The 24,632-nt window shown below is 38.0% G+C and overlaps 1 protein-coding gene across 2 annotated transcripts; it reads left to right on the top strand.

Annotated features, from left to right (window-relative positions):
- LOC123760335 (inhibitor of Bruton tyrosine kinase) lies at positions 1-23,126 on the top strand. Of its 2 annotated transcripts, XM_045745937.2 has the most exons (17): positions 1-162; positions 1,533-2,608; positions 2,758-2,841; positions 4,187-4,309; positions 5,399-5,548; positions 5,698-5,973; positions 7,292-8,811; positions 10,374-10,539; positions 12,584-12,900; positions 14,939-15,141; positions 15,759-16,058; positions 16,201-16,384; positions 17,435-17,533; positions 18,724-18,872; positions 19,579-19,741; positions 20,958-21,231; positions 22,466-23,126. In XM_045745937.2, the coding sequence occupies exons 2-17, from the start codon at positions 2,492-2,494 to the stop codon at positions 22,583-22,585; spliced, it is 4,245 nt and encodes a 1,414-aa protein (XP_045601893.2). In that variant the 5' UTR covers positions 1-162; positions 1,533-2,491; the 3' UTR covers positions 22,586-23,126. The 2 variants fall into 2 exon arrangements, with proteins under 2 accessions (XP_045601893.2, XP_045601894.2); XM_045745938.2 differs by lacking the exons at positions 19,579-19,741; positions 20,958-21,231; positions 22,466-23,126 and having other exon boundaries at positions 18,646-18,769.
- The last annotated feature ends 1,506 nt before the right edge of the window (positions 23,127-24,632 follow it).

Genomic DNA, 24,632 nt, shown 5'->3' on the forward strand with positions numbered 1-24,632 from the left:
AGGGGGACGGTAGTGAGGGAGGAGGAGGGACAGGCAGACAGGCTGTCACGCGCTGCTCTCACACACACACACACATCTCATCATGGACACATATGGCCACAGCTCTACCATGAATTCCTCTCCCGGGGCGGCTAGTGGGGAGAGCTTCAAGTAACAGGGCAGGTGTGTGTAGCTGGGACACGGTGTGGCTGGGACATGGTGTGGCTACCGGGGTTGGGGTTCAGGTGTGTGTGTGGCTGGGACATGGTGTGGCTACTGGGGAAGGCAGGTGTGTGTGGCTGAGACATGGTGTGGCTCCTAGTAAATACCACCATTCTGGACCTATGCCACAACGAGTGTTTTTCTTATTAAATTGTTCATGTGTCTTTTTAAGTGTTGCTTGTATATCTTCTCTCGAGTACTGTATAACATTAAGGTGAAGGTCATTGATACTGTTTTGCACATAGGGCATTATTATACTCCTTCAATGTAAGGCTAATGTGTATGGACACACACTGGCTGCCTGTGTCTCCCAACACAATGAATTATTCATTATTATGAATGATATTGTTAAATCAACAACGGGTTTCAGACTGACCACAGTACAGTCTCCAAGCTAAGCAAGTGACACATGTGGAGAGCTGTGACACATGTGGAGAGCTGTGTCACATGGAGAGCTGTGTCACGTGGAAAGCTGTGTCACGTGTGAATAGCTGTGTCACATATGGAGAGCAAGTGACACATGTAGAGAGCTGTGTCACATTTGATATGTTTCCTACACACCGCTCCCCCATCCAGCAGGCGGCCGTGGATGGACACTTTATTTTGCCTAGTTACTGTATTTTAATTTAAAATTTGGATAAAACGATTCGGGTCAGTTACAGGCAACTACAACACATTTACTAAGAGTGAATGAGAAATTGTATTCTGAACTACAGTATATCTTTCATACATTTCTGTAAGTTTAAACATAGCATCCATAGTTGGTGCTAATAGAATGAGATCATTGCACAAGATGTTAGCCTAAGTATTGCTTATGCAACAGCCAGCTCTATTGGCATACTTCAACTACTGCAGCATGTAGAGGTAATCTACATCTTGAAGTGTATAAGGCAAATTATGTCACTTGGAAGCAGGTAAACTAATGGGCTTGCAGTCTCGTTGTACCGACACCGAAACCTATCCAAGCTGGGCTTATTAAATGCAGTAATTATCACTGTTGTTATTAATGGAATGTCTTCCTAAATCACACTCTTCATAATTGTGGAAATATAATTTGGCCTAGAATACTTGTTAAGCACAAATATACTGGTATAGTCAAATGTTTTTTAGTGTGTATACAGTATATTAATAGATTTTTTATAGATTCTTTATTTTTTATTTCTGCCTGAAACGCTGCGCGTACTAGTGGCTTTACAAGATTGTAATTACTATTCTATGTATCCTCACAATCCCAATGTACCTTCTTGTATATATATAAATAAATAAATAAATAAATAGAACAAATAATTACATTTGTTAGAATTCCATGCTAATTATATTTTCTGTTACAGGCCTCTTCAGTAATTATGGCTGTTTAAGAGCGGGGGAGCGAACACAGGGCCCCTCTGTGAGGGGTCCGTAGCTGAGTAATGGCTCCCCTGGGCTCCTACCATTACTTCATGTGATATACGAGCCACTGAAGTGGCTGAACATTTCTTGAAAATAAATTGTATCAAGTGCAGCTCATACTCGGTACAATACCTGTATACTGTATCAGAGGAAGTGATGGGGCCTTAAAGTTGATAACTTAGAGCTAAACAGAATGTGTGTGTAATATTCATTCATATGATGATGAAACAAAATCGTTATTAACTTACTGCATCAGTATTTCATGAATATATAAGTGTGGAAAGTGTGTAACAATAAATAGTGCTTCTTGTATATAAAAGAGACAGCATATTTTTTTTTTCTAGAGACTAATAGCTTTTTGAGTACAGAAAGAAAATAGCTCGTGTTCATATTATTGTAGGTTCAGTGAAATGAATCTTGTGAATGTGCTTCAGTCGTATTTCGTATTCATAAAACATAACTGTTAAGAGTTTCGAGTCCTTCATAATCAAGGCTGTGAAATTTCCTTGAACTGTACTTAAAACATTTATCACAAGTTTTACTATTGTAAAGTTGTGTGGGTGTCTGTTACAAAGGAAAACAATGTTTAACTATTGTGATGGCTACATACTGACAATTGAGAACCATGGCTAATTTAGTTAGATACAGTTATTAGACAAAAATACGGTTCATTGACTCTAATCCTGACAGTTACTTTTGTCTGAAAATTTAAATATGTCAGTTGTGTACATTTTGCCATTGATCACAAGACATGGCATAACAATAGTCATACAGTATTATCCACATCTGAGCTAGATATGTAATGAATGGAAGAGTTGAAGATTGCCCTACTCCAGCTGGATAGCTGCTTTTGTGGTTGACAAGCTTAGTTTTATATGTTAAATTCGAACACAAAGGCAAAATGAGTCGTGTACTAGAGTCAGACTGCACCTTTGGGTGTCGTTCCCGGCAGCATGGGTCTCAAATTTCCGCAGCAATCATCAGGGGCTCAGAGGCGCAAGCTATTGCATATATGAGAGTGAGTACGATTCTATCACTGTACTTAAGGTCATTTAATTTTACATGGTCTTATTTTTTGCGTAATGAGCAGTAATAAAATTATATTTAACATGAATTCATTGCTATACATTTTTCATGAACTAGTACATGCAGTAGTGGTTTTTTCAGAATTTGTGTCAGCGTTACTGGTGTGTGACAGATGAAACAGGGAAGACGGCACTTCACACAGCAGCATCTTGTGGCAAGAGAAAGGTTGGTGTATTATAGCTCAAGCTTTTCTCTCTCTTGCTTCTCCTTGCAATCTCTTGCAATAACAATGCACTGCTTTGTAAAAGACATTAAACTTGGGATAAATCTTTCTCTTGTGCATTTATTTGCCCAGTTGTAATTTATTGTAGAAATTAACATAGGTTGAAAATTTGCTGTATGTACAGCTTGTTTAGATTAGGTATGCTGTATAGTAATACGTGGAATGGTGGTGAAGCTTTTTATTGTAAACAGTAATTGTATTTTTTTCTAAGCTTGTAGCTAGCTTAGAAGTTTCTTAGCTTATGTTTCATAAAGTTTTGAAATATAAAAAGAAGTGCTGTATGAGATAATGAGTTAAAAACTAATTTTTGTTGAATAAAGTGTAAGATTAAAATAAGTTTTATTTTTAAATTGAATTTATTTAATAAAATAGATAGCATTCGATTGATGACATAATATCCAGTGTTGAATGTACAATAATGAAATGATCATTTCTGGTGAATCCTGCACCATACAGCCTTGGCTGTAGAGGTGCAAGCTACTCATAGATACTTGAGACCAATGGGAAAGGTGAGCATTCTGCAACACCTGACAAAGAACAATGCTGAATCACAACAGGGCTGACCTTGGCAAAGCCAGCAAAGCTGTCCTGTCATCCCAGATCGGACTGAACTGGGAAAGAACCCATTCCTTGGTTTGCACACAAGTCAAGTCAACTGGGTGCACAAACCAGGCAGTTGTCAAGGTAGACCATACGAAAATCCGGATATCATCTCACAAAGATGGCACAGGACCACCCAAGTCAATTTGGTGAAGGTTCTGGGCACTAGGTTCAAATTGAAAGGAAGTGCCCAAAAATGGTATAAAAGATGCCTGACACAAAACACCGGCCAGTCCCTTAATATCAGATGGATAGAGACCCCTAAGACATCTGAAGAAAGGGAAACTGATCCCAAAGATTCTAAGTCTTCACTCAGTATACTCGGGCATCATGAGTTAAAGGGTGACCCATGAGTGAGAGGGTGTGCTGTCATGTACCCCTAGGTGACCAGGGTTGCCACTAGATGGCAGTTATGTGCATCACAAATAGGTTATTTACACTATGGCAACAATAATTTTCCTTATTACCTAAATGTACCTAATTTTCTTTTAAGTACTGTAGTTGCTAGTTTTGTTGCACATATGTTCTTTAGATTTTTTGCTTTCTAGTTTATCTTTAATCCCCAATCTCTCCCCACCTCATAAAGAGGAATGGGTGGGTCTCGGAGGCCTGGTACATATCCCTAAGACTTGACTGGACCAGTATTTAATTTTGAATGGTCCTTAAAGTACTGTACATGAATTTCAGGTTGTGAAATGGCTACTCTCCAAAGGTGCATCATTCAATCAGCGTGACTGGGAGAGTGGTTATACCCCTCTACATCGTGCACTCTTTTACGGCCAGCTTCATGTTGCTTGTGCTTTAATTCAGGTATGCTTTTGTCCTTGCTATATAAAAAGTGTATATTTAGGTGTATTAGCCACCTCATGTCTATAGCCACATCCACATTGTTGCTTATTGCAATACAGGTCCTGTACTAGTCCTGTAGTGTCAGAATTTTAAGGTAATAACATCGTCATTTTTTAATGATAGCACATCATTGACACGTATGAATAAGTATGCCACTATAAGTAACTCAACCATATTGATTTGCACATGACATTGTCTTCATTGTCCTGAGAAAAACCTTATGGATGAGCTTGAAATGTTCAACACTTACATATGATGGTATAAGGAAGGTCTATTATTATTGTGCCATGTAAACCCTTGTTGCAGTTAATTGAATCATTTAAGTGTTATTAGCTGGTTGTTTTGAGCATAGAAACTTTGTGTGTGTCTGTCTATTTTCAAAGTAATTACCTAAGTGTAGTTACAGAATGAGACCCATACTCATGATGTCCTGTCTTCCCTATAAGTTTTGTCATTTGACATTTTGATGCTTCTGATGGTTTTGGCATCTATCACCCCCTCATTTAAATTATTCAAACTGTTCACACCACTTTACAATAGAAAAGTTTTGTATGTTTTATTTTGGTACCTAGTGGTGGTAAATATACAGTGTTTCATTATAGTGGGGTTCGTTTGAGCATGGTCCCACTAAATTGAGTTTACTTCAATTACTTTTCATCTAACCCATTCCTTTTGTTGACACCTTAACATCAAAGATGTCAGTTTAACAATAACTTACATATATGTAACTTTTTTCTTGTTTCCATTTATGTAAAGCTGTTCTGAGGTTGAAAGAATGCTTCTTTCTCTACTTTGTCAGTAGAATCTAATACTGTATGTCACTGTAATGTCCCTCATATTCCTCCTCTCTAGTGTAGAGGTCCAGCTCCCTCAGGTTAGGGTTCCATGATGGGGGGTTGCATTACTCAAGAGGGGATCTCATTGGTTGTACTGTATATAGAAGCAAGGAAGCTTTTTTTGTCTAAACTTGTGTGTGTGTGTGTTTTAGAGAGAGTGAGTACAGTACATTAAATTGTAATTACAGTATACAGTAGTTATATTTTTACATAGGCTGGAGGAAGCATTTCTGCCGTAGACCACGATGCTCTTTCACCACTGGATCATGTGAATTTTGATCGCCCACCAATTGTCTCCTTCACCAGCTCATTACCTACTCATGTCTATGTTTGGGGCAACAACACAAATTACAACTTAGGCCAGGTAAGTTCATTTATTTTAGCTTTGCTCAATGGCAGTGACCATTGAGGTATTTAAACCTCTTTGATCACCTCTTTAACACTTATAAAGTTTCTATGAAATATATGTACAAATTTTTATTTTGAAATATATTAAGAGTAGATTTGTTGCAGACTAGCCAACATGCAAGAGGAACTCCAGAGTGTTTAGACTCATTACACCGTGAATGTCGTGTGATAAAAGATGTGGCGCTGAACAAGTTTCACACACTGTTTCTTGCTAGCAGTGGTCGTGTGTATACCTGTGGTCATGGCCAAGGAGGAAGGCTAGGACTGGAAACCAACTCTCCAGTTATTACTCCACGCCCTATAAAGGCCTTCGTACACACTAATGTTATCAAGGTGGCTGCAGGACCAGACCATTCTCTGTTTTTAACTGATTCTGGACAAGTAAGTATTGATTAGGAAAGAGCATCATGTGAATTTGTTCAAACATACAGTATATATTACTAGGAAGAGGTACCAGGAGGTGTCTGTCTTTTCCCCCACTCCCATTCCTCTTTTCTATCCTACACCTCCCTCTTCTCATCCTTCTTCCTCCCCTTTATCCCCCTCTCCCCTTCCTTCCCCCTTCAACTCTTCCCTTCCATTTCTCTCTTCTTCCCACCTCCCCCTCTATTTCCCTACTCCCACCCCATCCCTTCTTTTCCGCCCCTGTTCTTACTTCTCTGGCCTCCAACCTCGAACAGACAGATATTTCCATTTAACCCCAGCACTGTGCCGGCAGACATATTACCGGGTGTGCTGGTACACCAGCCGACATGGGATTGTGTTAGTATGTCATCAGAGTCAAAACTCCCATACATACAAGGGGGCACACATTTGCTTCTTCAGGTCTCCAGTAACCATCCCCAATCTTGAAAAAATTCCAGAGTCCCTCACTTTCCTTCCATGGGCTTAGTAACGTGGCCTACGTTACTAAGCCCATGGAAGAAAGTGGTGATAACTTTCACCATGGAGCCTGCAACATTTATCGTCACTGGATCTATTTTAGCTGAGCCTTATCAGGCAGAAACTGCTTTGTAGGCCTGTTTTGTTTGTATTTGCTGTATGGTGCTTGGTACTCATTTAGATACACCAGAGTTGGCTCCCTGTAGTGTTTAGGGACTCAAGAGTTGGAGGGGTTGGTGATGTGTTTTTCTGGGGTATACATGTGTGACCTCCAGGGCTGGGAGGGAGCCTGAAGAAGGTCCCTGGGTGCTTTTCAACCCTGTTTGGTCTCTGGTACTGTCTATGGAGTGTTTCACTGTGAGCAGAGGATTATACTTATTCTCCATCCATGTTTTCATATGTTGAAGTTTAGTCTTATAATAGTGTGAGGAGCCTGGTGGTATAGGGAAAGTTGAAGAGTGAGTTATTTGCCCATTTCAAATGCTAGTTGGGTATTTTGGTTCCCCCAATATTTTCACTTGGAATTATGTGTTTAATGTAATAAAATTTGCCTTTTTTGGGTAGTTGATTTCAATACTAGGAGATGGTTGATCTTTGATCCACTTGCTCTACCTTCTCCTCCTTTGAGGGTTAAAATATTAGCTCTTACTCTCAGTTGGCTGAGATTGTCACTGGAGCCTGGTGTTGTGGGATGGTGCTGGGGTGCCAGTGCAGTAAGCACTGGAGAGATGCCGAAGTGCTGCCAAGAAAAGTGCATTTCATTACATTTATCACTTTGTATTATGTATATTAATTGGTTTGTTTTCTCTTATTTTAGGTGTGGAGTTGTGGTACTAACTTGTATCACCAGCTGGGTCTCAGTCCCCCTCCAGAGAATGTTTATACTCCAAGAATGCTTACTTGGCACAAGTCTCATAAAGATGTAATCGTTGGTATTGGTGCAGCTAAATATCACTCTGTGATGTGGACTTCTCGAGTGCTTTATACATTTGGCCTCAATGCAGGACAGCTTGGTCACTTCAAGAATGCTAATGAATGCACTATTGTTACTCCTAGAAATGTAACATCAGTTGTTGTTAGAGAAGATAGTAATCTTGCCAGTGTGGCGGTCAGTGATGGAGCTACAGTGCTCTCAACTTCTAATGGAGATGTATATGTTCTTCATCAGTATCAGATTCGCAAAGTAGCTTCCAAGATGCATGGAGTGGTAAAAGTAGCCTGTGTTGGAGGCCATTTAGATTCTAAAGTTGGAGCTGATGGACTTATAGAGCATGGAGGTGATGACCTAAAGATTGCTGTTCTAACTGGACGTGGAACCGGTCATCTGTACCTGTGGACTGAACAGTCATCTCATTTGTCTCGCTGCCTTTTCAGTATTAACAGAGAAATCAGCTTAACTGATTTTTGTCTTGGTCGTCATTGTCTTGCAGTGGTAACAGATAATGGCGAAGCTTTCTCAGCAATTGTTTTGCCTGCTCGTGAACGCAAGACGTCTGAAAAACCTTTAATTCGTAAATCTTGGGGATCATCAAGCCAACTCATTGAATTTCTTGATCGCAGTACTTGTGTTGTATTACGTTTAACTCGCATTGTTGCATTACATCGCACCATTTGTGTTATGTGTGATCCAAAAGGTCTAAATTTTGCTGCCCTCCAGAATGAGCCAAATTCTTATTTGCTTGATTTACCTCAGGTAAGCACTAGCACTTTGAAGGAAGATTTTAAAACCTTACTGAAAGAAGAAAATGAATCTGACACAATACATGATGTTGTAATTTGTTGTGGGGCTCAAAAATTTTTTGCTCATTCCTATATTTTGGCCTGTCACAGTGGTTATTTCCGACACCGCCTCTTTAGCGTTAAAGAGAACTTAAAGAATGATAATGTGGATGTCCAGAAGGAGTGGGGCACTCTTCATAACTCCGAAAAGAAGTATTTTACTCTCCAAGATGTTCCACCAGATATCTTTCAAGAGGTTCTTGTGTATATATACACCGGTTCTTGCAAACTCATTTCTCAAGACTGTACTTCACATGGCCAGCTTCTGGATAATGTAACTGGAAACAATCCAAGTATGAATGATTGGGTGCTTAGTGAAAATTTGCAACAAAAGCCAAATCATTCAGTGATTAAAGAAGTGGAGCATTTACAATCTACCAACAAACAAAAGAAGAAAAAAGGAGGCAAGTTGTCAAGGGTGAAGACAGCAGGCACCCAACCAGTGCGAGCTGCACTTGCAGTTGCAAAGAAACTGGAAGTTACATCATTAGAAAGAGAACTTGATAAGATAAGAATATTGGATGGATATATTGAAGCAGAGTCGGGTGGATGTCAAAAGTAAGTTTTTCTTGAGAAGTTTTTTTTTACATTCACATAATTATCTGTTGGATACTCTGGTCTTATGTATTTTGTATTTATAATTTGAATTAATTCTTTATCCTGACAATTTATCTTATTTCCTGTAACTCATTCTATACAATATTTTCATTAAAAAAAAAAGCCTTAGGTGAAGGCTTCGCTATGTTTTTTGCTGCACAAATGTAATATCTGAAAAATCATTTGGTATACAGTATTATAATTTTTATTTGAAAACATTGAGTATTTTAACCTGTATGTGTTTTTTTTGTTATTTTTTAATTTGTATAAAATTTACTTCAATTTATCTGAAGCTTGCCATCTTTAGTGGCCTTCATAGGGGCAGGAAGCCTGCACCTTGTCAAATATCCCTCCATCTGAGAATCTTTTCCAGAGAAATTTTTTAACTAAATATTTGTCTTGATATTTATGGGTTCAGTGAGTAGGCAGTTCCACATATGTGTTTTACCTAGTAGGTGAAAAAATATCTCCTGTTTTCTATTCTTTATTGTGGATTTCTGTGGAGAGGCCCTTTGACTCTGAAGCTATACTGGGCTGATGTCTATGTATTAGACCGTGGTAAAAGTCAATTGATGGAGTTCTTAGCCTACTGGGGACCACGAGCCAGAACCTGACCCCCCTCTGAGAAGCACGAGGATCAATGGCCTATAGATACCCCTATGTAGTTTGAAACAGTCTGTATCTGCTTCCAATTACATTGACTTGGATTTCTCATTGATTTGAACCTGTCTCTGCCGATCTTCCCTTGTAGCAGGTTTATTTTTATCGCACCTCCAGCCATCCTCTCAGTGGTTCTTTGAGGTGTTGTGGGATACCTTATGTCATGTTATGTTGCTTTTGTGCTCATCTTCAACTTGTTTCTGTGATTTTGTCCTTTTCTGTATTCTGTTTTTAGGGTGTGGTTTTGCTGCCCATTGCTGTTGCCCTTAATTGTTTCGTCTTGGCAGAGCCCCTCTTGCTGGTTTTAAGATAGCGCTCTCTTATCTTCGTCTGCCCATGCCTCCCTTTGTCTTGATCATTCTGTTCTCTCCGGCAGGCTCTCTCCCCTCCATAACGTTCTTCCCTTTTTATTCTATTGTTTTAGTGTTCCTGTCTCTTTGGGCTGTGTTTTATAGTTTCTGCCTTTGCCATCTCTTTTGGTGAAGTAGATGATGTTAGCTTTTTTGGTGGGGTCCTTTGGAGTTGCTTGGATTCTCTAGTCAGAGGTTCATTGCTATCTTTATCCTGTGGATGCTGTTCACTGCTACTTGTGTACCACTTGTGATCAGTACATTCAGGAGGTTACACTCTTTGTTAGCCGTGTGTCTTTGGTTTCTTGTTCCAGGCTGAGTTTTCTCTGGTGGTCTGGTTGTTACACTGGCTGAACATATTTCATCAGTTGCACAATGTTTGCAAAGTTTTGTTTTAAATGTGTAAATTGCAATTTAGGGTATGGAAGCCATTAGTTGCAGTGAGTTGTTAGTTGTTGTGAGGGGTTAAAAAAGGTAGGAATGTTTAATAGTTATTTGCAATTTTTTTTACAGGGATATGAAGTCTTGGGAAGAATATAAATACAGTCGGGAGAAACATCAGGAACTATGGGATGTGATGATCCGCAGCAAAACTGGAGACATTCTTGGCGCCCACAAATGCATCCTTGCTGCAAGATTAGAATATTTTCGTTGCATGTTTGGGGCTAGCTGGATTGAGGTAAAGCAACATTTTTTCATAACACAATTAGCTTTTTTAAGCAATTGTACTTAAATATACTTCAGTAGCTTGTTGACCAGACCACACACTAGAAAGTGAAGGGACGACGACGTTTCAGTCCGTCCTGGACCATTCTCAAGTTATGGTCCAGGACGGACCGAAACGTTGTCGTCCCTTCACTTTCTAGTGTGTGGTCTGGTCAACATACTTCAGCCACGTTATTGTGACTTATCGCCTGCTTTAGCTGATTGATTTAGTTTAGGCACCAATGGAAGCATTATTATTGTAGAAACAATAATGATCACATTCCATTAGCTGTTCTTTTCTGTCTGTTCTGACACTGCAGTACCATCTGCTGGTCTACTTTCACATTTCCTATTGGCAACTACTGCTACTTCATTCCTTATATTTTTCCTTACTTCAGCCAATCTTTTCTAATTTATTTTCTCTGTTCATCTTAAGCTATAATCTTTGAGACGGTATAAACTGTCCATACAAGTCTTCTTTCAATGCAAGCTAGTCATGGCTGCTTCTCTTATATGTTACTTAAGCTAGCCTGTAGAATTTATTCTATTTAGTATTTCAAATTTTTTGTCAAGTCTTTATTTTACATATGGTTGTACTCATAATGGAAGCAGGTAATGGAGGTAACAAAGCACCTAAGATACACAGGTGCAGATTGCTTTAATATACGATTTTATATTTATTGATCCATTTTTTATTTTAAACCAGGTTCTTGACTTATCTCAAATTTGTTTTTCTTTGACATGTTCCTAACTACTTATGTACCCAAGAAGGATGAGAGGCAAAAACTGGCCTCATCCTCCAGTGTCAACACTTCTGGCCAAGCTGCATTCCAGTATCTGGGACCCTTCAAAAGAAACCACCTCAAATTTTCCTGGAGTGGAAAAAAGCAAGACCCCACAATGGTGGTGGGAAAGCAGCCAGTTTCAGGCAAGGTTCTGAACTATCAAGGATAGCTTAATGGGAGACGTAACAAGAACCTATGGTTTCTATAATATCAGAGACAGCAACACATGTTTGGTTATTGAAGAAAATATTTTGGCGCCACAGCTAAATAAAGTGGTTGGGAAAATGAATTATTCAGTTACTTTTGGGGAAGTTGCTGCATCTGGCAGTGAAGAGCAAGCAGCTTCCTTCCTGATTTGTTGTACAGATACTCAAGATCTGTTGACCAGGAGCTGTAAATTCTCACCAAAGAAGACAGGGAGGCTCCCAAATTCCACTTTAGTCAAGGACTGTGACTGCAGCACCACCCTGCACTCAGCAGGAGCTTTAAAGGTAGCATCAGGGGGAAACTGTTAATAAGCACCACACGGCATCCCATGAAACGGCACCAAGCAGAATCTGATTCCGTCTCTAGTGGAATTTCCATACCAATAACACTGGAAAATATACTGGGCAAGGGCCTAGTAGAGTTCTAGGACTACTCAACTCAAAGCGAGTATTGAAGCTGGCATTAGGTCACAAGACTTGTATGCTCAGCAGACCCCTAACCTAATCCTGTCACTCATAGACAATGCAAGTCAAGGACTATTCAGGTTCTGGCTGAAAATAAAAAATAACTAACCCCATGACAGAAGGAATATGGGAGGCTTTTGTGCACCTAGAAACCTAAGCCAAGACTCATTTTCCTCTGCACTTCAAGTAGAAGGGATGATTCAAGACGAGAAACCCAAGCTGAACGCACTACCAACCCAACACAGGAAAACTGACTACATCATTTCAGTAAAACTTGAGAGAGGTGTAAAGAAAGTGAAAGCTCTCATATGTGAAGTTCACTAAAACATAGGGGACATAGGAAAACATAGGAAACATAGTTCATAACAAAACATAAAACTAAAACATTCCTACTTATGAGGAAAACAGTTTCACGATGAAGTAATGCCTCTTAAATGGAAAAAAAAGAGAGGCCCACTATTAACTGTTGGTGTTCTCAGGGGAAGTCTGGATAGAATATGAGAGGGGATTACCACATACCTCTTGTTTAGGTTTCCCTTAATGAATACTGATTCTGTTTCAGGCTACTGCATCCAAATCACTGAACATGCCTTTACCAACCAGCGTACTTGTCATTATTCTGGACTACCTATACGAAGATGAATCTCCCAAGCTACGTCATTGTCGAGATCCAGAATTTGTCTGCAATGTGCTAGCCGTTGCAGATCAGTTTTTTATTACTAGGTTACGGGAAATATGTGAAGATGTCTTAAGTGGCTTGCTTACATTGAAGAATGCAGCAGAGCTATTGGAATTTGCATCAAACTATAATGCAGTTCAGTTAAAAGAAACTGCAATGCAGTTTATCAGTCTAAATCTCACTGCAGTATTAGAAAATGGGTAAGTTTATTTTTACACATTAATTTTTTTAGTGTATATAATTGGGTATTGCCAATATGTAATACCATGGGATTACATATTTGTAAATACATTTCATAGGTCCTAAGTATTGTCAATAAAAACATCAAGATCTTTTCTTTATATAATATGAATTGTATTGAATATTACAGTATTGGGAAACATGGTAAAGTGGAAGATAAAATTGTGTTTGGAATTAGACATGGTACCAAGAGCGTGTGCTCTTTTTTGAAGTTTGTGCACCGAGACACCTTGGTGCACAAACTTGGCTTCCTTGGTCCGCTCAGCAATGCATAAAATGTTTATAGTCAATTTATATTTTTTGAGTTATTTGATGGGTAGTTACTATACATTTGGTGTCAAAATGTTCACAAATGAATTCTCTAGAGAATAGATGCAAAAATAAAAGAGCAATTGTAATTGCTTATGCATGACAGTGATGAATATATGAATGTTCATGAATAGCAATAAAATGATGTGTTTTAGCTTCATTGGAATGTTTGAGATTGGATTATGGATGATGTGTTTTAGCATCATCGGAATGCGAAAGTGTTAATAAAGGGACATACCTGTACATACCATGCACCGGTGTTTTAAAGTATTCAATAACATTTTAAATATTTTAGGCTTGTTGAAAATCCTTGTGTATAGATTTTTGCTTTTTGGGAGGAAACCACTCGGTAGGTCTCTCGACCTCAACTTGGTGCCACTAAACTTTAGCAGTACACACCAGGCCTCTGAGACATTTCCATAGCTTACTAGAAGCCAAGAACAAAATCTGTCTCGCACTTGAGGCAAGGGAGGTGAAAGGAATTGAAGATCAACAAAACACAGAAAAGCCACAAGAAAGCATAGGCACATCTAAACAAGAAATAACCAGGGACATACTATCTCAAATACTTCAAACTCGTAGATGTCCAAATTACAGGTACCAGTAATACAAGTAATATGTCAAAAAGAAGAATGATAGACAGGAAGAGCTGTGCATTAAATACAATTTCAGTAATCAAAGGATTAATTGGGAATAAATAAACAAAACTAGCAAGCATCCAAGGGGGAAATGACCTAAGTATCAAGACCCCACGGAGGAATAGAACAATTGACTTCAAAGCATACAAAACCTGCTTTTAATATGTTCCTTTGCAAAAGATAAAGATCATCATCTTAGAAAGTGAACACAGATGACTAAAAAAAAAAAAAAAATGCTCAAGCAGGCACAAAATATCAAAGGAAACAATATAAACAGGCAGATTGAAGAAATAGAGCAGAAACTAAAGCGATCATACCAGGCTGAAGAAATTTTTATGAAGCCATGCATGAGATCGGAAGAAATTCAAAATTCTTTTTCACAAAATCTAAATTGTTACTGTATCCCCACCTACACTTACAATATAAGGTTCATACATAGAATGACAAAGAAATTAGTGAAATACCGAAAGAACTGTTTGAGGTATGTTTAACACCTTAATAGAAATATAAAAGTTGAAGATCTGGACAGCTTCTTCTTAAACGATAACTTTAACTTGAGCATTTTAACTGATATTAACACAAGCACTACAGACACTTTGAAACTACTGATAGTTTTGACCTCCACCAACCTGTTTACTTAACTTGTTCCTATCACCTAGCACTCTGCAAAAGTGAACTTTCTAATGTTTTTTGGCAGCTTTGTTTCCTGAGTTTAATGGGTAGTGAATCATTGTTTCCTTAGTTACAGTAGTATGCCTATGCTTAGATATACTGTATTCAGGTACTGTATCTTAATATAGTTATGGGGAAAATGAATGTGTGTTATTGTATAACTAAAGTGCGAGACTTAATGCATGCAAATAGGGAAGGAATAACAGTTTTTACATTTCTAATGTCTTGCTCTACCTGGGAACTCATCTTCTGTAATTTGGCTTTGTTGTTGCAACTTTTACCTCATTGAGTGTGGGAAAAAGTTAATATAGAATAATCATCATAATCTAGGAGAGTTATTATGCATCATGGCTGGTAATTATATTTTTTCTTTCCCCAGATCTTTGCTCTCTATCAGTAATAGTGATGTGCTCGTAGAACTGAGTGGCTATTACAGAAGATTTATCCCTCGCATGTCCTGTCGGATGATGACTCCTCACAATTACCCTCCTTATGCAGACGAATTGGAGCAAATCCTCGAGGAGAGGCCATTTATATTACCAGAATCTGATGAAGAATGGGATGAAGACACTTCTGTTAAATGTAAGTGTATAAATTTTTCTAGCTGTGGAATATCTATTTTGCGTTTTGAGATAATTGCTGGTGTGGTGGTGCTTGTCTGTCTATAATGCTGTATAGCATTCATTATGAAATAAATGGACGAGTGCTGTTTTTGTATTAAATATAACTTAAATATTCTATATTCTGCTCTTCTTTCTGGGCTGCATTATCAGTTACTCACTTAGGCTAGGTCCTGTTTCCCCCTGACTGAAATATGCAGTCAGGGCTGGTCACCATTATGCAGCAAGGATATTTGTTAATGTTCTCTCTGGGTCATTCTGGCACAAAGGAGATATTGTAGAAAACTTGATCCACCCCAGAATAATTTCCAGGAACTTCCTCCATCCTCCAGAGAAGCCAGTTTTGTCATTTTGTCGGATGATTTTAGGTCTTCTGTGCTTCAAGATTTTTGGTATAATGCTCTAGTTCCAAACTTATGAAATACCCTCTTGTATGAGGGCTATTAATAAAGATTATAAATTCATTATTTTTCATCAAATAATTTCGTATTGGCATTTATATGTGGTAATCTCCGCTCTCACTCCTGTTTTAAGATGCAATATACAAGTGCATTCACTGAATTTTTCACAAATTCACAGGTGATAAACTGTTATCAGCTGGCGGAGGCTCAGGTTCAGCACGTAAAAAAAAGCGCCAGTACCGCAACAGTCAAGGTGATACACGTTCTCGGAAAACTTCGGCTTCTTCTGTTAGTTCCTCCGACTGTGATACTACCAGAGATATAGAGGAAGATCTGGAAACATTAGATTTTAGTGACCTAGAAGAGCGAGTTCCTTCTGAATCTCCAGATGGTAAGCCAGATGCAAAAAATAATTATTCAAAACTGCCTTCAATGATACATCCTACAGAAATTGAGGCTGTTTCTCAGGTTTCTCAAGGTTAGTGTGGTATTGTGTTAATTTTGTTTTAATAATTTAATATTCAGATTTTGTTTTATTTGTTAATATGCATTTGGTTATGTATAAATGTTTGATTTACTTGTATATTTGGTTATTCTGTTTTTAATCTCCTTGTTTACAGACAGTAATTCATGGCAGAAAGTTTGTAAGAAGAAGAGTGTAGTTGGTCATTCTGTCATGTTAGTGAAGTCACCGAGAGAATCACCACTTCCAGAAAATATTGAAATTGACCATAGGCCAACAGGAACTCCATCTCCACAAAAATCATCCCAAGCTGAGCTTGATAAGACAGTCACACCCAGCAGGTACATATGTATACATTCTTTGGGGGAAGGCTTCCAGGGGTGGTTCCCCAAGTTACCCATCTAGAATCCTCCAAACCTTGGGTCTTATGCTGCCTTCTAATGAATTACGAGAGTTGTCTGGAGACCAGAGCAAGAATCAGGCCATATCAGTAGAGGAAGACCCCAGAAAGATAGTGCACCAAAACAAGCACTGATTGCACAACATTTGCAACCATGATGCTCACCACTAGTTAGCACCACTTGCTCCCCCCAAAAATGGCAGCTCTTGTGACCTGAGGGTTCTGGCCAGCCACCTCAGCTATTAAAGCATCTGCCTTGTACTTGTAGGCCCCTCCTAACCACTCTGCATACTCTGCCTCAACCCAGGTCATACTCCAAACCTGTAGCAGGTTAGGTTAGTGTCTTTTAGGTTTCGTTGCTTTGGCCTGTAACCTGGGGCTGGTCCTTTCACCCAGTTGAGATGATTTACCTGCACACCTGCTCTAACAAGGTGGTCCTTTATGGACTTACCTCGCCTCCAGGCGATTATGGGAGGGTTTTGTGGGAATTTTACCCAGGATGGATGTTCACTGTACGTTTCCCTCATCCATGTCCATACTTCCTGGAGTTTTATCTTAAGCTGTACTGCTCGGCTGGGGAAGAAAAGGGTTGGGAGGATCGCTCTCTTGTCCTCCACTTGTTGTGTTCTAGGTCTGAGTAGCTCCGCCCTTGTGTTTTCTCAGAGTTTCTCCTGGGCCGCATGTATTATTGTCTCTGGGTAATCTCTGTTCCTGAACATATCCCATAGGTCATCAAGCTGGGGGTATAGTATCTTATATATAGTATATAGTATAGTATATAATATAGGGGGTATTACTATACAAATACTATCTAAGCTTTTGAGAAAGAGTAAGGTAAGGTAATTATCAGGAGTAAGTGTTAGCCCATATGACTATGTAGCATAGGGAAGGGATATGAGGATAAGAATCTGAGATAGGTCAGAGGGAAGGAATAAGTAAAAAGTAGTTAATTCCTTCATAATAATAATGTGCTAATTTCTTAAAATTTCAGTGTCTCAGGAGCACCTGGAGGGGCTTCATTACCCAAATTCCCAAGCTTGCAGAACTCCATGGTTGCCGTGCAGAAGACTGGGCAGCTGCCTAAAAACAGGTAAAGTTAACAAATAAAATGGGCCATATTTTAATTTATATTTCTGGCCTGGGGCTTCATTATCAGTAGCTTCCCAAACTAAACAAACACTAGTGTAGCTATGCCTTTGGGAGGTGCACAAGACCTTAGACTCACCTTACCTATTGAAAGCCAGATAAGTGGTATTGGCTATGCATGGAACATTTAGTTCCATCAGAGCCATTGCTTTGTTTTTGTTAAATTTTCTGCTTCATGTGTGTGTTTGGTGTCATTCTTATAGCATGTGCATTGTTACATGCACATAGCATTGTTAAGTTTAGTATGTCTAAGACAGGTACTGTACTCCCTGATTTACCCAATTTACTTGAGGGCCATTAACCCTAATGGCCTCAAAGAGGACAGGAAGCCGGCAGCTTGTTGAAGGACCCCCTTTTGCCTTGATAATCTTTTCCAAGCATATCTTGAAACTCAGCACTGTTTTGACAGTTACGGCTTTGGTGGATAGGTGGTTTCATGGGTTAATAACCCTATGGGTGAACAAGCATCTCCTGTTCTCGGTCCTATATTGTGGCTTGTTGAGCTTGAAACCGTTGTTCCTTGTTTGTGTTACATCTGATCTTCTGAAGAAAATATCCGAATCCATATCTTCTAACCAGTTACTTTGTTTTAAATTATATGTAGTTGTATTCAAAGGTTATGCACATTATGGCAGCTGCATGCAAAGGGATGTGTATCCCCATAACTCCGTGTGGATTTTATAAATACAGTACAGTTTTTTGTTAATAAAGGAGTCCTAGAGATGCCTCATTATAAGAAAGATATGTAAAACCCATGTTTCAATTCTCTTTTGTTAATTATATTATTGTAGTTGATGTGCTGTATTTGCTGAGACCATAGCCAGATAAACAGCCAGAGACAGACTAGATAAATTGTATAATGATAAAATTACTAATAATCTGTTAAAACATGTTGAGGTTTAAAGAGTGGAGCATTTGACATTGAATTTCATTTGTGGCAGAAACCTAATATTTGTTGTGTAAAGCTTAGATGTTGGACAGTAGATCTGTTGCTGAATACTGAATTGTTTGTTTTAGGTGCTGAAAGACATAATATAACTGAATTTCCACACACAGGATCTACTTCAGATAGATTACAGTTCTGGGATTCTAGTGCTGTATAAGGTAATAATACTGTATAAACAATTTATATAGCAAGACTGGCAAGATGTCTCAGAAGCAGCGCAAGAAACTGGCAGCAGAAGCAGCAGCTTCGGCAGCTTCGGCAGCAGAAGCAGCTTTACCTGTGGTATCAAAGATGCAAATACCAAACTCTACACCAAAAAAGTCTGCACCAGCTTGGGGTCAGTGATCATTACAAAGTTATTATCATCTTAGTTTTCTCATAATTTAAACTTGTGAACACTGAAAATGCTAGATTGATATGATCCTATGAGGATTTGACTGGTATCACAGTTTAATAAGTTCAAGCCATTACCTTAGTAAACTGATTTAAAAATTATTTAATATATCCGTGTAAAGTTGAAAATAATTGAAGGCGAGATAAAAGAATAGTGTTAAGGATGTTTTGAAGAGAAGAGTATCTGTATGAAAAAGTACAGTTTTGACGGCATGTAAATATCTAGTATTGCTGCTCAGTTAGACAATAGGAATAAGTATTATGGGGTGTATATTGATGAGCATAAAGTTTGAGAGTGGTGTGTTCACCTCACCAGAGCCCTGAGTGGGATGTGTCAGTTGGTGAGTTCTTTGCTTATTACTGTATATAATTTTATGTTGTAGTTTGGTGGTCTTCAAGTATTTCTTGATGGGTGGTAAGTGCATTTTACTTCCTTTAATTTTTCATGTAGTTTATTTTTGTAGTGAGTTGATCTCCGATCCACCACATCTATAGAGGAGGCAAGTTGATGCCTGCTCTCAGTTAGTAAAGATAGTCACTGAAACCTGGCATATCCATAGAGGCCTTGGAAGCTATAAGCTGAGAGAAGCTACTGAGCATACCTCCCAAACAGTGACGGTTAATTACATTTAATGTTCTTCTGTTTTCAGGCTCCACCAAAGATTTCATTGCTACAGCTACTTCTCCAACTAGTTCCCAGACACTGGCAGACATTATGAAGGCTGAGGAGGCAAGGGTAAAAAAAGTCAGTGCTCCAGTAGTAATTCGAAGCAGCAAAACCCTACATATGTCGGGTACTCCAGTCAGAAAAAGGTAAGTAATACTTTTGTACCAAATTAATAAATAAAGTATCTATGTCAAGGAATACAGTATGAACTTATATTTTTTATTTTAACAGTATCATAATAATGTCTTAAGGATTTGCTTTCAACTTATTGCACTTGTACACAAACACTATGGTACATTTTCTTTTGGGTGGTGGGGCATTTTTGGAAACTAATTTAGCACAGTAGTGATGCTGTTTGGTTGTGTTCATTGTAGTTGGGTGATGGATCTTTAGCAGTTTTAGAATGATTCTTGTTGATTTTAAAGTTGTCCAGAATCATTTGAAATTTAAGTTTTTGTGCCCCAGTGAACATTTACATCTTGGTAGAATGAGATACGGTGATTCAAAACCCACACATCTTAAAATGAAAAAAATGATGGCGTTTTGGTCTGTCCTGGACCATTATCAAGATGTGTAATGGTTCAGGACAGACTGAAATGTCATCATTTCTTCATTTCAGATGTGTGGATTTTGAATCAACACTTCAGCCACATTATTAAGACTCGTCGTTTGCGGATTGAGATATGCTCTCGATTGAGTTCCTCATCCACCTTTTCTGGTAGGACCTCCTCACTAACTCAACCAAACTAAAAGCACTATGCAAATGAAGGGTCCTAAATTGTGGAACAATTTCCTAAATGTGATAAAATATTTAACTAGCCAGTATAAGAGAAGCAAATAAGTACCTAATTGATATTTTGTAGTCAATCTGAGTAATGTCCACTGCTCTCTCATAGCATCTATTCATCTTAACCCCTCAAGTAATTGGAGCCATGTAAGGGTTAAATAAGAGTATCACATTGCTGTTACTTTTGTCAACATTATGTAATTATTACAGTGCATATATAATGTAGGCATGTGTATCATTGTAATTCCTGCAAATAAAAGTGGTCACCAGAAATATAACTTAAATGTGCTTTCTTTCTGATCAACTTAAAATTCATTCAAAATTTTGCTCACTTTATTAAACATTACCTTAATATTAATTATACTTGAGTGATATAGCTTTGTCTATAATTGTTGTACAACATGTTTAGTGTTAAGACTTACCTGACGTACCGAGGTGTTGCATACAAGTATGCTCTTCCATCTACTTGCACATCAATGTTATAATATCTCAATTGTAGCCTATGTTTTAAGAAAATGACAAAGATAATAACAATGTTTATGTTTAATGGATATATATAGTATATAATATTGCAGTTTCAGTTGGGGCCATGATGATATTTCACAAGTTGGTCAGATGAACACAGAAAGTGAAGGTAGTGGAATGTGGTCCATGGTGGCATCTTCACCACCAGTTTCTCCAGTGGGCAGCAACCTTCCTTCTCCTGGTCACAGCCACTTAGATAAAAGTATTGCACAATCACCTTCTCAACTACCTGCGGTTCCAGATTTTTCTCACATTCTGCTTGAGGAAGAAACCCACTCGGATAATTTAATTAAAGAACGCTCCAAACCCTTGGCAATGATACAGGTATGAGAGTGTATGGAAGATAGCGTTCAATATGTTGATATATTACTGTGCTAATTTATAATTTTAATTATCGTATACAGTTTGCTCACTGGTTAATGTTAAGCATAATTATTCAACCTGTCCTCTCACCTAAGAGGTTGCAGTTTTAACAGAATAGACCAACCAATTAGTACAAATTAAAGCACCATTATAGTGGCATTTTCTGAACACAGTCTTAATATATTAAGTGGGTTGCTTGGGTTTGTATATTTTTTATTATTCAGAACAGTTGCATTTTTAAAATTGTCAAATCTAGAGAATGGCCTGAATTATTAGGTATTTCTCAAAGGAGTACCTTATACTTTTTTGCAGAATTAATTTTGCCTTAAATTTTTGGTGTTTGTGTGATATTTGGGGAACACCTTTATATACTGACTAGAAACTTGTAAGGCTTATATTTAGTGATGCAAGAAAGATCCCTATTGTTATTAAGTCATATAGCACACTAGTGGTAGGTTTTAAAATCGTTTTAAACTCACTGGTTGGTGATTGACCTTTAACAACACTGTTTTACAATGCTAGAGGAAAGTAGAAGCAGAAGAGAGTTTGATCACCACATGAAATCCTATGGAAAGTAAACATTAGCATCTTTTAATTTAGAGAAATTAGAACAGGAATACATCTGTTAAAGCTGGAAACAAATTACAGGCAGTAAGAAATTTATGGAAGTACTTATACTATGTACTGATGGTCAACAAGTGAAAGCCATCTTCATTTACAATTTCAAGACAAAATACAACACTGGACTCGAAAATCAAGATATTTAGAGAGAGTACTAAATATTATTAAGCTAGGTGGGGGGGAATGAAGACCAAGACTCGCACTCCAGAATCAATGATAGGCAAGCGGTAAATCACAACCCAACCATGCTGTCACCACACCCAACTATGCTGCCACCACATCCAACCATGCTGCCACCACACCCAACCATGCCGCCACCACACCCAACCATGCCATTTGTACTATTATTCCTTGTATTCATTATATTCCATGTACTGTACTCATTACAGCACCTTGTAAATATTGAACTCCCTGTACTTTTCATACCACTTTTCATTTTGTGAGATATGACAACCTTCACAAACCTTTCTATTATGAAAAATAATTGGTTTTGTAGTCAAGCTGTTTTTTTTATGTTGACTTGTAGGATACTAACACAATTATGGCTTAACTGAATAATTTTTATCATTTACAGTTGGAAGATCGTGCCATTGAAGAATTGTTGGCCTTCTATGGATCATCAGAATGTTTTGAAGAAAAAATTACTGTTACTCGTGTGAGAACAACTGTTGCCAATCCGACTTGGAGTAAATGATTTTAATATGTATTTAAGACCCATGAGCTAAATACAATGACAGATAATAGTAAAATATTAAAAAAAAAATTGTATTCCTAGTTGTGATACCATGTTATAGTATTTTTGTGCATATACTTTTGAAAATTATTATTAATTTTGGAGTAAGACAGTTTGCTGTATGTTTTTAGACTACTTGACCCTAGTCAATAATTAAAGACTGTTTGTTAATAATTGTTATCGATATTCTGACACTTAAGCCCTTATCCAAAGCAAACTCATGTTCATTCATCAGTTCAAACTTTCATTTTTTTTTTATTTTTTTTTACAGTTGTAGTCATCTGATCACATTACATCTAATCTCCATCGGATATGACCTTAATACTCTACTTCTCACTTTGAAATGTTTAAGGTTGCTGTAATATAGTGTACTACTATTACTGTACCTTAATGTTCACAACTTTACAGTATTTGATGCATGTAAAATTACTTTCCTTTTGCATTTAACACAAACCTATATTATTGTAGATGTCTGCATAAAATTAAGCCTTTATTAAGCATGTATTGTACTTTACATGCTCCAGTACTTATTTTTTTATTTTTTTTCATTCTTATATCGGACATAGACAAGGACACAAACTATAGTATCATATCATGTGCAGATGACATTAGGATTTTTACGAGTAGACAACATAGAGGACACGGCAAACCTCCAAACTGATGTAAATCAGGTCTTTCAATGTGCTGCAGAAAATAATTTATTTTTACTGAAGAAAATTTCCAGCACCTGTGCTATGGAAAAAATAAAATATAAAAACGGAAACTACATACAAAATGCAGTCAAATCATACCATAGAACATAAAAGCAAGGTAAAGGATTTGGGTGTAATAATGGCAGAAGACCTTACCTGTAAAAAAACAGTAGTAGCTGGCACAACTGCAAGAAAAATGATAGGTTGAATAACAAGAACCTTTCAAATAAGAGATGCCATACCAGTGATGATAATATTAAAGATACCAGTGCTTTCTAGAGTGGATACTGTTGCACACTAACAGCCCCTTTCAAAGCTGAAGAAATTGCTGCCACCACACCCAATCATTTCTTTACTCTCTTTCTGGAGAGAGAGAGTAAAGAGATCCTTCACTGCTAGAATCCACTCAATAAACCATCTAAATTCCTGGGACTGACTCAAAAGCCTAAATCTGTATTCTCTAATGTGCAGGCTGATGAGATACATAATAATTTGCACATGGAAGATATTAGAGAGGCTGGTCCCAATTCTGTACAACTCGGGAGCTGCCTAGTATGGGCCAATAGGCCTTCTGCAGTTACCTTTGTTCTTATGTTCTTAAATAACATCACACGAGACCAGAAAACATGGCAGGATGTACAGAATACTCTCGCTGAAAATCAGAGGTGCAATAGGTACTCTGGAGAGAAATCTGTGATACCTTGACACTTGTATGCCAATGGCCAGCAATACCCTATCCCTATACTGAGGTCGCTTTTTGGGACGTCGCTAAACAACAACTGGTCTGTAGAATGTATTTGTTTGTTATATAATAAGTTAGGTTAGAATGGTTTGATAGGGTTTATGAAATGAATAACAGAAAATATGAGCAATGCGCGAAAATACGAGCCAATGTAGCTGAATATCGACTCTGATGAAGCACAGAGTACAGTTGAGGTATTAAGCCTGATTTAAGAGTTTGCACTAATGTGTGAACCTCCTAGGATCCGCATTTAGCACGTTGGCGCTTCGCACCGCATTAGGGATGATGATGTCAGAAAAGAAGGTAACTGCAGAAGACCTTATGTCAAAACATGAGTTGCTTGCTTTCACTCAATGTAGTCCATACATATATACACTGAATGAGTGTTTTGATTTGTTATATTCTACAGCAAGGTGTGGGGAGGCATGTTTTGAGCGAATGTGAGATGTGCATATATATTTATGCACGCGCATATATATTTATGCGGTTATGCAGCAATATTGGATTACTACTGAAATCGCATTGAAGTCACCACGCCTGGCAGGGGACTGTTTTCATGCAAATGGTCGATAGT

Source organism: Procambarus clarkii, chromosome 39 (assembly GCF_040958095.1).
Source record: "Procambarus clarkii isolate CNS0578487 chromosome 39, FALCON_Pclarkii_2.0, whole genome shotgun sequence".
Taxonomy (NCBI): Eukaryota; Metazoa; Arthropoda; class Malacostraca; order Decapoda; family Cambaridae; genus Procambarus; species Procambarus clarkii.

Coding starts and splice junctions, on each gene's coding strand:
- LOC123760335 (XM_045745937.2), top strand. CDS start 2,492: ATGAGTCGTGTACTAGAGTCAGACTGCACCTTTGGGTGTCGTTCCCGG. Junction 4,310..5,398: donor TTGCTTGTGCTTTAATTCAG/GTATGCTTTTGT, acceptor ATTTTTACATAG/GCTGGAGGAAGCATTTCTGC. Junction 8,812..10,373: donor GAGTCGGGTGGATGTCAAAA/GTAAGTTTTTCT, acceptor TTTTTTTTACAG/GGATATGAAGTCTTGGGAAG.